A 14,238-nucleotide genomic window follows, 5' to 3' on the forward strand; every position below is an offset into this window, starting at 1 on the left:
GGAACTGTAACTTGTCTCTTCATTCTCTTAACAGTGTCTTTCATAGAGAAAAAGTGTTTAATTTGGATGAAGGTTAATTTATCAATCTATTCTTTTTTTGTATCATGTCTAGGAATTCATTGCATAACCTGTGTCACAAAAATTTTCTCCTGTTTCCTTCTAAAAGTTTTGTAGTGTTGCTTCTTACTTTTAGATCTATGATCCCCTTTGAGTTAACTTATGTAGAAGGTGGAAGGTTTAAGTTGAGGTTCACTTTCTGCATATGGATTCCAGTTGTTCCATCCAACACCATTTGTTGAAAACACTACCATTTGTCCACTGAACTGCCTTCATACCTTTGTCAGAATCACTGGGCCATATTTGTTGTAGTCTCTTTCTGGATGCCCCGTTTTGTCCCACTGGTCTCTGTATCTATCGTGCAGCCCATGCCACACTGTCTTAATACTGCAGCTTTATTGTAGGTCTTAAAGTCAAGTGGTATGACTCCTCCAAGGGTATTCTTTTTCAAAATTATTTTGGTTTGACTGTTTTGGTCCTCTGCCTTGCCATATAATGTTTAGAATCAGCTTGTCTATATCCACAAAAAATCATGCTATTTTGATTGGAATTGAGTTACATTTATACATCAATTTTGGGAAGACTAGCATCTTGCCTATGTTGAGTCCTTCAGTCTGTGAACACTGTTCCTTCTCTCTTCATTTAGATCGTCTTTAGACAATTAGGTTGCTTTCATCAGCATTTTCTACTTTCCAAATGCAGATCCTACACATGCTTTGTTAGACTCATACCTAAGTATTTCATTGTAAATAGCATTTTTTTTAAAATTTCAGTTTGTAATTGCTCATTAGTAATATATAGAAATAAAATGGATTTTTTTGTATATTGACTTTATATTATGCAACGTTGTTTAACTCATTGTTTCATAAGTTTTTTGTAGGTTCCTCAAAATTTCCTATGTAGACAATTATACCATCTGTGATAGGAAGAGTTTTATCTTTTCCTTTCCAATCTGTATGCATTTTTAAAATTTTATATACCTGGCTAGGATTTCCATACAATGTTAAATAGGAATGGTGATAGTGGACACCCTGTCTTATCCCCATTCTTAGAGGGAAAGCATTCTCTCTGTCACCATTAAGTATGAAATGAGCTATAGGTTTTTTTTTTTATATAAATGTCTCTTATCAGGTGGGGGAAATGCCTTCTATTACTGGGTTGCTGAGAGTCTTTTGTCATGAATGGAAATTGAATTTTATCAAAACTTTTTTGAGTCAATTGAAATGACTGTGTGAATTTTCTTGTTCACACTGTTAATCTGGTAGATTAATTGCTTTGATTAATTTTTTCATATTGAACCAACCTTGTGGCTATTTTAAAATATATTGCTATATAAAATATAGCAATAGATTTATATATCTTAATATATTGGCATTTATTTATATACTTTAAAATATTTTGTTAAGGATTTTTGCATCTGATTCATCAGGATATTGGTATGTAGTTTTCTTTTCTCGACTAGATTAACTTTGTCTGGTTTTTGTATTAGGGTCATTCTGGTTTCATAAAAAGAACTAAGAATTGTTCCATCACCTGTTGGAGTTCAAGCCACAGATTCTAACCCACCTTCTGTGGACTGTTGTTCCAGCGTCAGCTCAGTTTTCAAAGTTTTCAAAGACCAGTTCAGGTCTCAAAGTCTTTAATGTGCTTTTGAAGGTCAGATTCACACATGAACAGCTCAAGGAGAAGCGCAGAAGTTCTTAAACAGCTTTGTGCCCTTGCTTTGCAGGCTCTTCATATTTCATGACCTCCCTACTGCTTTCTGGTTTTCTGGGGCCTTCCTTTTTAGTCTTCCAGTGAAAGCTGGGTCTTTAGTTACCTCACTTTACCATGCACTTGCTATGACTATGCCCATGTCTGGGGCCAAGCAGAGAGAAGATAGAGAAGAAAAGCATAAGGGGTTTGCCCCATCTCTTGGGACCATAGCTCCACTGACTGGAGAGGAATGTTCCCTTCATCTGAGTTTTAGGACCTGCCAACCTTGCTGCCACCGCTAGGAGACCCTTTCCCACACCTCGAGTCAGAACTAGAGGGCTCCCCTGGCATTCTCTCTGTCTGCACCTGATACCCTCTTCCAGATTTTTGGACTAACTGAGCCCAGGCTAGGGAATACCAGAGGAAAAATGGTCAACTCATTACCAGTTCAGATGAACTTTCAGTTCTGGTCTTCTCCTTCAATCCACCTACCACTATTCCTTTTTTTTAAAGTCTTCAAGTAGCTGCTCCATGCCTGCTGTCCAGGGTGTATAGTTGCATTTAGTGGGACAGACAGCGTATTGCTTACTCTATCTCCCCCAGAACCGGAACTCCTTCCCACACTTTATCCAGATGGTTGCTATTGTAGAGCAGTAACCAAAGCCACTTAGAATTAATGAATTAACATAAGTTACTGAAAAGTATGGCACAATGTGTATTTCTTTGCTTTGATACTCTCATTTGATAAATGAGAGTAATGTTGTATGTTAAATGTCACATGATGGGAATTTTTACCTTCTTTTAAAATGTAATCACTAAGGAATTTGAACTTATAAGAGTCATAATCCTTCTGATGCCTGTTTGCTCCCTTTGCCTTCTGCAATTGACTTTTACCAGAAACAAATAAAAGCAGAAAGTGATACTCTTTCCATTAGTAGGTAAGTATTGCTCTTTATAAGTACCATCATCATTTTTTCCTCAATCAGACTTGAGCTTGATGTTAAGATGTTTTCATTTCTATATAAAATTTGAAATATACTTGAAATATTTAAAACAATTAAAGCTATACTATGGCCCATGTACAAAAGTTAGTCTGAGCTCTTGGTAAATGATTTATTTTTGTAAGCTCTTAGATTAATCTGTGAGAAGATTATATTCTTAACACGTTTTACTCTATTTCTTAGGGAACAGGGAGCTGTTCTCTAATCTTCTATCTTATTCTTTCACCTTTCTCTCACCCCCCATCCCTTTCTTGCTTAGAATGTCCTTCATGTACAAGACTAGGAAATTTAGGGCAAGTTGCTTATGAAACAGGAGATTTAAAGAAAGAGAAAGAATGTTAAAACAAATAAATGTAAATTTAGATGCTACATAGGGCTTTTCTACTCTAAAGTTTATTTGGTATATAGCAGCTGTATATGATAAGAGCACTGACAGCAGAATATCTCTACTACCTGGTTGGGAAGTTACCATGTGAATTTGGAAACATTGAAGGGTCCATCACTAAGAATATACTGTATCATTCCATCTTTCCAGAAAATTCTAACCATGGTTCCCACTGAAGAAGAGAAGCAGAAAATCCAGGAAGCGCAGCTGGCCAACCCCGAGGTGCCCCTGGGCAGTGCCGAGCAGTTCCTCCTTACACTGTGCTCCATCAGCGAGCTCTCGGCTCGGCTCCACCTCTGGGCGTTCAAAATGGATTACGAAACTACAGAAAAGGTCAGCACTTAGAAAGAGAGGCAGCCAGTCCTGTGTCCCCAGAGTTGAGAACGTTCATTTATTTAACGGTGAACATGGTGAAGTATCATTGCTGAGACAGGGTTTGAAGGGTGAGGGTTTGATCGTGACGGGGTCGTGTCTACACCGAGTGATGAGCAGCCTACCAGTGAGGGCTTATTCTAAAGTGTCTGTCTGGCACCAGCCTCAGATACTTGACTGTTTAAAAAAGAAAACCAAAAAAACTATCAAATGTTTTTCTGACTCTATATGCTCATTGTAGAAAATTTAGACAATACAGAAAGACACAATATGGGAAGTGACTTACAATCCTTCTATCTGATGATGGTCACCTCACTGCCATTGACTGTGGCAACCAGCAGGTCACTGGGTCCCTTTGAGAGAGTATCCCAATAGAAAATCTGAGATGAACAGATTGCAAGAGGTTGAGAGGAGAGTAGAAGGAAAGGGACCTTGACAGTGAAGGCATGGGAACACTCATCCCGAGTAGAAAGTGGAAGAAGCAGGTGTCCTCTCTGGATGGGTGAGAGGTGAGTATTTTTTGCAGGCTGAGAAGAAGGAACCATGGAGAGGAAAAGGGAGGGAGGGATGGTGAGCTGGAGGTGAGCTTGACTGAGAGCAAGTGCCCGGAGGAGGTGGAGAGGCTGTGTGGTCTTCCTCTTTCCACAAAGGAGGGAGCACGGTCCTTTCTGAGGGCCAGGCAGGTAGTAGTGGGCTAAGGCTGCTTCAGGGGAAAACTGCTATATTTGACTCCATTCGAGAATCAGGCAGGGCTGAAGAAGCCTAGAACTGCTAGGGTGACGTGGTTGCAGAACTAGTCAGCCTGTTCCGATGATTTTCTGGAGAAAAGTGAGGTAACTTCAGGGAGAAAACAGGTCATCGAGTCAGCCTGGTTTGCAGGCTGGGAGGGCCTGCCTAGCAGAAGTGAGGCTGGAGAGAATGAAGCTGAAGCTTCTGGCTTTGGGGTCCATGCTTGGGGAGAGCCTCAGTGAGGACGCTGAGGTGGGGGGTGGTTACAGAACAACAAGACAGAGGGAAGGGGAGACTGAGGCCATGAGGCCACGGGGCAGGCTAGACACCTGAGAGAGTGGGAGTTCTGAAGAAAGTTGGAGTAATGAGGACGATGGCCTTCTAGAAAGTGACCCAGGCCAAGAGGTGGCCAGCCACAGAGTGCCTAGAGGGGAGGTTAGGAGACCTGGGTCCAGGGACAATGAGGCCACAGTTTCCAGTGTCATCTGCCTGGGAGGAGAAAGGCAAAGAGGAAGACTGGTTCAGATGCTGAAGGAGCATGCAGGTGAAGAGTTTCATAGACATCAACCATGGTCAGAAGAGAGAATGGGAGGAGAGTATGACCTGAGTGTCCTGCTTGAGCTTGGGAGATGGGCAGGAACAGGGGATGACACAGCAGATGTCACCCAACCAAGCTCCCGTGAGCCACAGGTACCCAGTTGGTCTCCACTGAGGAGACTTTGGGGCTAGACTTTCTCCTGCCCTTCAGCTCTTTTCCACATCTGGGAGCATGTGCCCATCACATGGGATTGCCTTATACTGGGAGAACTCCACTGGTAATGACCTTGTACAAAAATTAAAAAGAACAAAGTAAAACCAAAATTTACGTTCTCTATCACCTTCTTCTAACTTTTTTTTAATTGAAAGGAAGTGGCAGAACCACTTTTGGACCTGAAGGAAGGAATAGACCAATTGGAGAACAATAAAACCTTGGGCTTTATCCTGTCTACTCTCTTAGCCATTGGGAACTTTCTAAATGGAACTAATGTAAGTCTTTCCCATCCCTTTCCTCACAAAATCCCTGCCCTCCACTTGCCAGTGGAGGTCGTACCTCTGGTCCTCCAAAGCACAATTGAACAAACAGTTGTTGTGTTTTTTTGGTGAAAATCTAGAAGTTTTGTCCTTAAAATATCAGGGCCTATTTGTTCAAGCCTGTATCTTGCTATAAATAAGAAAACTTAGAAAAATAAGCACTTTATTCCTTGTGAAGCTTGGCTCCTCCCAAAATTGACTTTGGAGCTATTCTACTCTGTTTTTTTCTTTTTCTCTTTTTTCCCCTGAGCTTATCACTTAAATATTTGTACTCATACACATTATAAACAAACTTTTGTTTGTTTGTTTTAATGGCCCATCTTCGGCCAGGAAGTAGAGAAGCAGCAGGGAAGGGATTAGGGAAGTTGTAGATACCTACATGGCAGAGACCCCGCCCCCTTTGCCCCATCCCAGCACCCTGATTCAGGAGCAGAACCCTGGGATAGTCCGTGGCTGATGGGCGTGGTGGGAAAGGGCTGGAGGCTCATTTTGCTCTCAGGGTGGCTGGTCCATGTGTGATCAGCTAAGGATGATGGAGCGTGTGGCCTGAGATGCTTCACTCACAGAGGAACTAAACATTGGGCTCCTTCAAGAGACCATTGATTCTAAAGCCACTTGGGCCTTTCTGAGAACCTGCATGAAACTTGTTCTTCCTGTCTTTTATTTAATGTTCCCCAAACAGGCCAAAGCGTTTGAGTTAAGCTACCTCGAGAAGGTTCCAGAAGTCAAAGACACCGTGCACAAGCAGTCACTTCTCCACCACGTGTGCACCATGGTGGTGGAAAACTTCCCGGACAGCTCTGATCTGTACTCAGAGATTGGGGCCGTCACCAGGTCAGCCAAGGTATGTCCGGGGCTCGGAAGAGCAGGCGTGCCTGTTCCCAGAGGCTGGCTCTGCATCAGTCACCTCTGTGGAGCACAGGCTCTGTTAACTAAAACGCCCAAGTAATGCTTGCACCCCCTGCTCTAGAGTGTGTGAATAAAACTCGTCTCATGCCATTTCTAATGGACTTTTGAGATCATTTTCCCATCTCTGGTTCTCTGTCAGATTCTTTCCTGCTGAGGTATGTGAAGCAAGCCTGCCATCCCAGTCAGTCCTAACCCTGGCGTCCCCTGTTCAGCTGTGTTACTCACCAGGCTGGCTTCTCCAGAGCAGTGAAATCACCCAGCTGGTTTTAGGTGGGCAAAAATGTGCAAAAGATGCAATTTGCCTCCTCCTCAGACTTCCATAGGACCCTGCAGTGAGGTGTGGAGCCAGGAAACTAAGGGCACGCCTGGCGCCTGGCTCCCTGACCCCTACAGATTGGCCATGTCTATGATCTTACACCGAGGGAACAGTTTTATAGACCTATAAACAGCATAGAGCATTGGCCCCTCAGCTGCAAGCTCTTAAACTTAGTGCAGAGTTAAAATCTTCATGAGCTTATGGTTTAGTTGTAAGAGCTGGATAGCCAGCTGCCCCCGCTGCAGGAGCATCCCTGGGACCAAACAACCTCAGAGGGATCCCAAACACAATAGAACTGGGAGATGTAAGGGTCTTGGAAGCAACAGGGAACTCACAGAGATGGGCTTCAGTAGGGCCAGGTCAGTGTGGAAGAAACTCCTAGAAATACAACCCGGCTGGGGAGCTGAAAGCAGAACGTTTAGCTCTGAGACACGTTGGAATCTAGCGATGAACATAGGAGAGACTGTGGTGGGCAGAGGGGGGAAAGGGCTTTGCTAGGTTCCCCTTCAAGGAGCTTTCCCTCTCTCTGCCTTCTCCCACAGAGTTGGCTTGTGGGGACCTGGGGCCTGGGACCCTCCTTCACCTGTCTCAGGCCAGCCAGGTCCACTGAGCTGGGCGCCCTGAGCCAGCCTGACGGTGGCCCTACCTTGAGGCAGAAACAGGCAAGGCCAGTGATCCTGCAGCTCTGAGAGTGGACAGACTTTTCTGTTTCACAGGCGCTCTCTCTGTATGTACTCTGTGCCAGGCACTGTTCTGAAGTCTTTAGAAATATTACTTCAGTGTTCCAAAAGCCCTTCTGAGTGTCCCAACGGGGGTCTTCTAGGTGCCCCATGAGCACCTTCTCAGAAGACAGTTTATTAGTAATAATTCTTGAGATAGAGTCTGCCTGTAATTCTTGAGACAGGGCTTCTGGATCCCCTTCATTTGGTCCTGTTTCCAGAACAAATCAGTTCCCTTTTTACAAATCAGTAGCCCTTTGTTCTTTCCAGGGCCTTCTGCTGGGTGGAGCCTGCTTTTGATGAAAGTCACCCTGGCCTAGGGGCCCTGACACCAGGCTGGCCCCCAGTGACTGCCCTGGGCCCCCTCAGTATCAGGCCTTTCCTTGCCTAAAGACTGGCTGCACAAGCCAGAACTGCAGGTAGCTTCTCGCCATTAACCTCGGCAATTACGAAGGTTGACTATTGACCCAGGTCCATGTGACTTACAACAGGACGCCAAGAGGGCATCTACCACCACTTCTTAGCCTTTACTCCCAAAGTTCTGGGGGGCTTTGAGGGGCTCTTATGTGTAGACAGGTACAAAATCAGCTTCAAGGACCCCCAGCCCCAGCTGCATTCATTTAGTCCCCTGGTGCGTCACTTTGGGTGTCATCACTGCAACCCCGGAAGAGCAGGCTACTCTGGCATCTGGAAGAAAACTGTCCCACCAGGGGCTGGTGGAAATGAGTGGAGGTGGGCATAGCTCTGGCTGCTCCTAGAGGGGCAGGGTGGGGGGGGGACTCACAGGCTTGTGCAGAGTGCTGACAAGTCACGTTAGCTTTCAGAGAGCGACAATGAAGTGTGATCACTGACTTGACCCCATGGCTTCAGGAGTGGAGGCAGGTAACCATGCAGGCTCTTCTTCCTTACATTTTTACCTGCATGTATTAGTTATCTACAGCTGTGTGACAAACCACTCCAAAACCTAGTGGCTCAGGATAATGTATTAGTTTCCTAAGGTTGTTGTAACAAAGTATCACAAACTAGGTAGTTTAGAAAAACAGAAATAATTTGTTCCACAGTTCTGGAGGCCAGAAGTCTGAGATCAAGGTGTTGGCCCGGTCAGTTTCTCTTGAGAGAGAAATCTGTGCCATGTCTCTCTCCTGGCTTCTGGTGGTTTGCTGGAAATAACCCCAATCTCTGCCTTCATCTTCACATGGTGTTCTCCTTCTGTGTCTATGTCCAGATTTCCCCTTCTTATAAGGATACCAATCATATTGGATTGGGATCCACCCTACTCCATTGCAACCTCATCCTAACTTAATTAATTACATCTATAATGACCCTATTTCCTGATTAGGTCACATTCTGAGTTACTGGGAGTTGGGACTTCAACATATGAATTTTGGCCATAGGAAACATTATTTCATGAGTGGTTCTGTCTCAGGTTCTCTCCTGGGGTTCAGTCCACACGTCAACTGAGGCTGCGGTCATCGAAGGCTCGACTGGGGCCGGGAAGTTTTTCCCGTGGTGGCTCACTCATCTGTTAGCTCTTAGAGAGAGGACTCAGTTCCTTCCCATGTCGGACTCTCCCAGGGCTCCTTGAATGTCCTCATGACTTCGCAGATGGCCTTTCCCCAAATATGTGGTCTGAGACGGAGCACACAAGAGCTCCAAGCAGAAGCTCTTCCCCATTTACGACCTAGCGTTTACATTCTATTCGTTAGAACCAGGTCACGAAAGCTGGCTCCCATTCAAAGGGAAGGAGTTTAGGCTTTACATTCTGAAGGGCTGAGTGTCAAAGAATTTGCTGTTAAAGCACCAGACTACTCATACTGTGTGTTTTCCCTACCCCATCCCTTCTGCAGCCCCGGCTCTTGTCCCTGAGTTGGCCCGCTCCACCCCAGACTAACTTGATAAGACTTGACTACCTCACAGCACAGCTCCATGTCCTCCTACACACGGAAGGTGGCCCATGTGGAGCAGTCCTCAGGAGAGGGCTTCCTGGTGAGGACTTCCTTCTCACAACAGAAGGCCAGGCCAGCTCTCTCCCTGGGGTGGAATTTCTTAGGGACAAACCTAGGCTTAAGGCATGACGGTTGAGAACTTAGACTCTGGAGCCAGAGAGATGTGGGTTCAAATCCCAGCTCTACCACGAACCAGCTGTGTGGCCTCTCACAAGTTCCTTAACCTTTCTGTGCAACAGTTTCTCCCCCATGAAGTGGGGCCAGTTACAGAATCTGAGGCCATGAAGTAACTGTGAAGACTCAGATCATGGTGGTTTCGTCAGCCCCAGGAGGCAGCCAGCTGAGGCAGCCTTCTAGCTCTCCTCAAAAGATGCTACATTAAGCTCCACCCTCAAACACCTTTTGGTCAAAGGCTCTCCGCCTGGTTTCCATTGGCAGTGAGGTCACTTTTTTCTGCCACTACCTTTAAAGGCTCACAGTGGATTCTCTTCCCTGAAAACCATCTCTAACGTGGTATCTGCCCGACCACTCTGTGTCCGCTGCAGTGCTGGACAGGCGTCACCTGGTTAGACTGTACCAAGCTGCTCAGTACATTCTGAGCTGAACTGAAGTTACTACACTTATTAAAGTTATTACAGATATTGTGGATCAAGGTTGCTGCTAGATGCAAATGAGGACAGATGGCAAAGCTATGATTAGACCTGTTACAATTGGCATCAAACCTCCTAGACCTCTTAGATATTATGTGTCAATCCCAGACCATCTGGAACCCTTTCTAGACTTATCCTTTGAAATATTCAGTCCTTCTTTTCGAAACCTGCATTCCTTTTTCTTTCAGGTAGATGCCAGATTTTTTTCTCAGCTCCATTGTATCATAGGAAAATGGAGCTTTTCTAATCTGGATCCAGAGTTCCTTTGTTTTCAGGCAAATTATTTTTCTCACAGTTCTACAGTGCTCACCGCTTACCTGAATCCCCAGCCTCTGCCTAAACTTGCCTTCTGATTTTGGTACCATAGTACCCAAGAAATCCAGGACGTGTGAAGTCTTGCCTGGCCCCTTGGGCATCTCCTATGCTCAGCATACCTTCATCCTGTCTGGTGACAGATCTTCTCACAGATTCAACTTTTGTTGACTTGGCCTCCTCCATTGTCTTTCTCAGGGTGGGGCTGGAGGTCTGAGGTCACTCCAGCCAGTCCCCTTGGGCACTCGCCTCCAAACCTTGCTCTGGTGACCACAGTCACAGCCTCTGAGTGATGGCGGCTTACCTCTCCCCACCTTCTCTTTCTCCTCCTGACCTTTGTTTGCCGGGCTCTCGCCCTTTCCCACCATCTCTCACTCTCCATCCACCTCAGTCCCCTCCCTTCAGCTCACCAGTTTATCTATTTCTTCCTCCCCTCCTAGTCTTTTCAGTTTCTTTCCCCTATCTCACATCTCCCTCCATTAAATACCCTCAAGGGTATTATTTCATGGCTAACTCTCTGATTCCCATAATTTTTAGTCTAGAAATTCTATCAAAGCATTCTTTTAGAAAGCTTCATCTCAGTCCACTTTAGTCAATCCAAATTGGTCCCACTTCCCGGAAGAGCAAAGTGAATGTTCTGTCACATCTGTTCTTTGCACATGTGGTTTGCATCTGCTGGCAGATGGGATGGACCACACACCCCGATACTCACCCAGACACAGAGGCCTGGTGGGTTCTGTACATCCTCAGTGCTCGGTGACCACCTGTCTGTACTATGAGCCTCCTTGGGAATAGCAAGTTGGTCTCTTTCCGCATTGATCTTTGTCTTCTTCATACCTGGGAGGGGGACTGGCATGCACTAGTGTTTCCCTGAGTGTTGTTTGAATGAGGGAATGAATGGATAAATAAAGTAATTTGTCACACAATGTAAAAATGATCATGGTGAAGAGAAGCTCTGGCTGCCCCTTAACTGGCCCCAGCATATCAAGGCTATCCATGTAGGACTATGGTGCATTCCTCCAACCTCAAGTGAAATATCTAAAGAAAAAGAGAGCTCTGAAAAATTTTATGAGACATCTGCTCAGTTCATCTTGTACTAGATTCCTTCATATCATGTTTTAATTTACAGTTCCCAAAGACTTTCTTAAGATTTATTTCCAAATACGGCAAAAAAAAAGGTGACACTTGTGTGGAGCTCATTTAGAGAAGTTTTATCACTAAATAATTTGATGTCAAGACATGTGGATAATCTTTAGGCCATAAATATGTTTGTATTTCAAGATGTAAATTAGGTTTTGATGTTTGTTTCTTCCCAGAGGCAGTTCGGTTTCCTGGGTCAGGTTGATGTCCGTTATTTCATTGCATTTGTAATGTTCTCTCTCTGATTTTCAGGTTGACTTTGATCAACTTCAGGATAATTTATGTCAGATGGAGAGACGATGCAAAGCTTCATGGGATCACCTCAAGGCAATTGCAAAACATGAAATGAAACCAGTTTTAAAACAACGAATGTCAGAGTTCCTAAAAGACTGTGCAGAGAGAATTATAATTTTAAAGATTGTCCATAGAAGAATAATTAACAGGTGAGTGGATTGAGGAGCTTATGCAAACATCAGTAAAACGGCACGTTGAAGGTATTCTGCAAACCAAGATCTGAAGGTTAAATTTACTAACATCGTCCTGTAAATTCTTGGTACATAGCAAGTACACCTTTGATGGACTTTTTTGTTCCATGAGTACTTGATTTTTCTCAAACACACACACACACACCAATAATACGATGCCGTTGAATCTTGAGATGGGAAGGAATCTCAGAGACGCTGTCATCCAAAACTCGTACTCGATCAGGAATTGCATCTGTAAGATCTCTGGCAAGTCGGCCCCTGCATCTTTGCATCTGCCTGAACAGTTCTGCCTACAGAAAGTACACATCCTTGGAAGGCAGCTTGACTTGTTAGGAAGGTTCCTTCCTCTTATCAGGCACAGCCTGCCTTCTGAGACCTTTCATCGATTCTTGGACGGCTGCTCTGTGCTGCAGCCCTCCGAGAGACAGCCTGGGTCCCACCATGGGTCCATCCTCTGGGTCAGCCTTCCTTCAAGTCCCAGGATCCATGAGGACCCTGGGAAACACAGCAGTGATGTGTCAGGCCTTGCCTGACTACAGGGAGGCTGGCCGGGGTCTGGGGCAGCTCCACGGCTGTCCAGGGCCGTCTCCCTTGTAAGTGGTGGCAGCACCAGGACTAGGTCTTCCAACTCCCCAGGTCAAGCCATTTCCTACTAGGCATCCCCCACTTCCTTCTCCTTTGTCTTGTCACAGAACATGGTTGCAGGTCCCTCACCCTGGCCTCTGGGTCTGCGTGCTGTGTGCTGGGCCTTGCACCTTGGTGAGCAAATGGTCAGGCCTACAGGCTGGGGTTCCCCTGGAGCAGGTGCTCTGATAACAGACCCTCTGAAACAGGCCTCCTTGCAATTCTGTTAAGGGAGCCCTCCCTTGGGGTCATCTAAACCACAGGCTTTCCCCAGAGAACTGCTCTTCAAGCCCACTCCCACTCTTGTGCTCGAGTACTTTATTATTATTTTTAAACAAATGTGTGGTATTTTCATTTATCCCTGTACATTTCACATTTTTTATTATTATTTTTTCTCTTCCCCCGCTCCGTACTCTGTCTTTCCTTCCTTCCTTCACCTTTCTTGAACCCATACAGAACTTTTAAAAAACCTCATTCTCTTGTCTGCCTGTGAGCCCTCTCTCAGCCTGTGTCACATGCTATTTGGGTGATCATACCTCCTGGATCTTGATCCAGACTTTTCTGGGCAGGGGGTGGTGAGGGTAGTCTTTAAATGTTAGACTGGATAGGAATAAGGAACAGAATCTTCCTTTCAGGTTGACAAGTAACCATTACTCAGTACTTTTGGAATTTAGTTGTTCAACTGTAAATCCCCCTCCCTGTACTTCATCTGGACCTCACAGCTGCCTTCTGGGTAAGAGGATCTTATCAGAGATTTTGTCAAATTTCTTACTACAAGCAAAGTACACCCTGCTTTCAACATGGCTAAAAAGGGGAGGCAGAGAGTATAAGCTGCTTTGGCCCTCCAGGCTTTGTATGATACAAGCAATTTCCAACTTAAAACTACTCAAATAAACAAATAGTTTCCATTTGGAATGGCAGGAAACTGGAGCAGTTTTATGAAAGTCTTGTAAAGCTATTATGCCTGGTCACAGTAACCATCTTATCCCAGACAGTTTAAGACTCAGCTTGGTGATATATCTGTTCCTTAAGCTAGTGTGTGTGTGTGTGTGTGTGTGTGTGTGTGTATGGCATGTGTGAATATGTATGTTATGCATATGGTGTTTGCTCTGATTGTCCTTTTCTCCCTGGTAAGCTGGTTGCCCAGATGCTGGTTGCTCTTGTGTGACCTGGATCCCTGGTGCTCATTATTGGACACCCATCTGGCCGCCCACCTTCTTTGCTCCCCTCTATCATGGAGCTAACGGGGCAGGTGCTTCCAGCTCCCTTTCCTGTCTGACGCCCCCCCCCCCCACCTTAGTGACTCCAGTGACCCCTTTTAATAAAGGAGCAGAAAAAAGAACTTAGACAATTCTCTTTAGGCAAAACCTGACTTTCAAACTGTTGCCTGGCTAAGAACATCTTGTTCTGGATGTCCAAACCTGCAGATTAACCTGCCCTTTTGCGTTGCTGCAGTGACAGCCAGTCCCACTCTGTGGATGTACAAACTGACTTGCCAATTCCCATGGAGTCACTGAGCTGCAGTTACACCGTGGCAGGCACTGCAGAGGGGACCAGGTGAGATGGGGAGAAATGCCTTCCTGGGAGGCACGGAGAACTACAGCAAGGGCCTAGCATTCCTCGGGGACAGACAGGCGGAAAACAAGCGAACACCCACACTGGCTTCCCGGTGCTCCCAAATCCACCCCTCCGGGCCAGACACCCTACTCAGGGACACACATGAGGAAAAGGGCGGAAGGTGGAACATATCACAGATGTTTGGCTTGTGGCTCACGACACTGATGAGGGGAACCAGCCCCTCCATAACCATAAGACCTTCTTGTCATG

The 14,238-nt window shown here is 45.4% G+C and overlaps 1 protein-coding gene across 6 annotated transcripts in view; it reads left to right on the top strand.

Moving 5' to 3' along the window:
- FHOD3 (formin homology 2 domain containing 3) overlaps positions 1 to 14,238 on the top strand; it is a 495,977-nt gene that overhangs the window by 447,585 nt on the left and 34,154 nt on the right. For all 6 annotated transcript variants that reach the window (XM_082640045.1, XM_082640046.1, XM_082640047.1 and 3 more), the window contains 4 exons: positions 3,289 to 3,471; positions 5,146 to 5,265; positions 5,993 to 6,154; positions 11,555 to 11,745. In XM_082640045.1, coding sequence (XP_082496171.1) covers positions 3,289 to 3,471; positions 5,146 to 5,265; positions 5,993 to 6,154; positions 11,555 to 11,745 — 656 coding nt within the window. The remainder of the gene's footprint in view (positions 1 to 3,288; positions 3,472 to 5,145; positions 5,266 to 5,992; positions 6,155 to 11,554; positions 11,746 to 14,238) is intronic.

This window comes from Mesoplodon mirus (genome assembly GCF_964341445.2).
Source record: "Mesoplodon mirus genome assembly, chromosome: 13".
In the NCBI taxonomy this organism is placed as follows: domain Eukaryota; kingdom Metazoa; phylum Chordata; class Mammalia; order Artiodactyla; family Ziphiidae; genus Mesoplodon; species Mesoplodon mirus.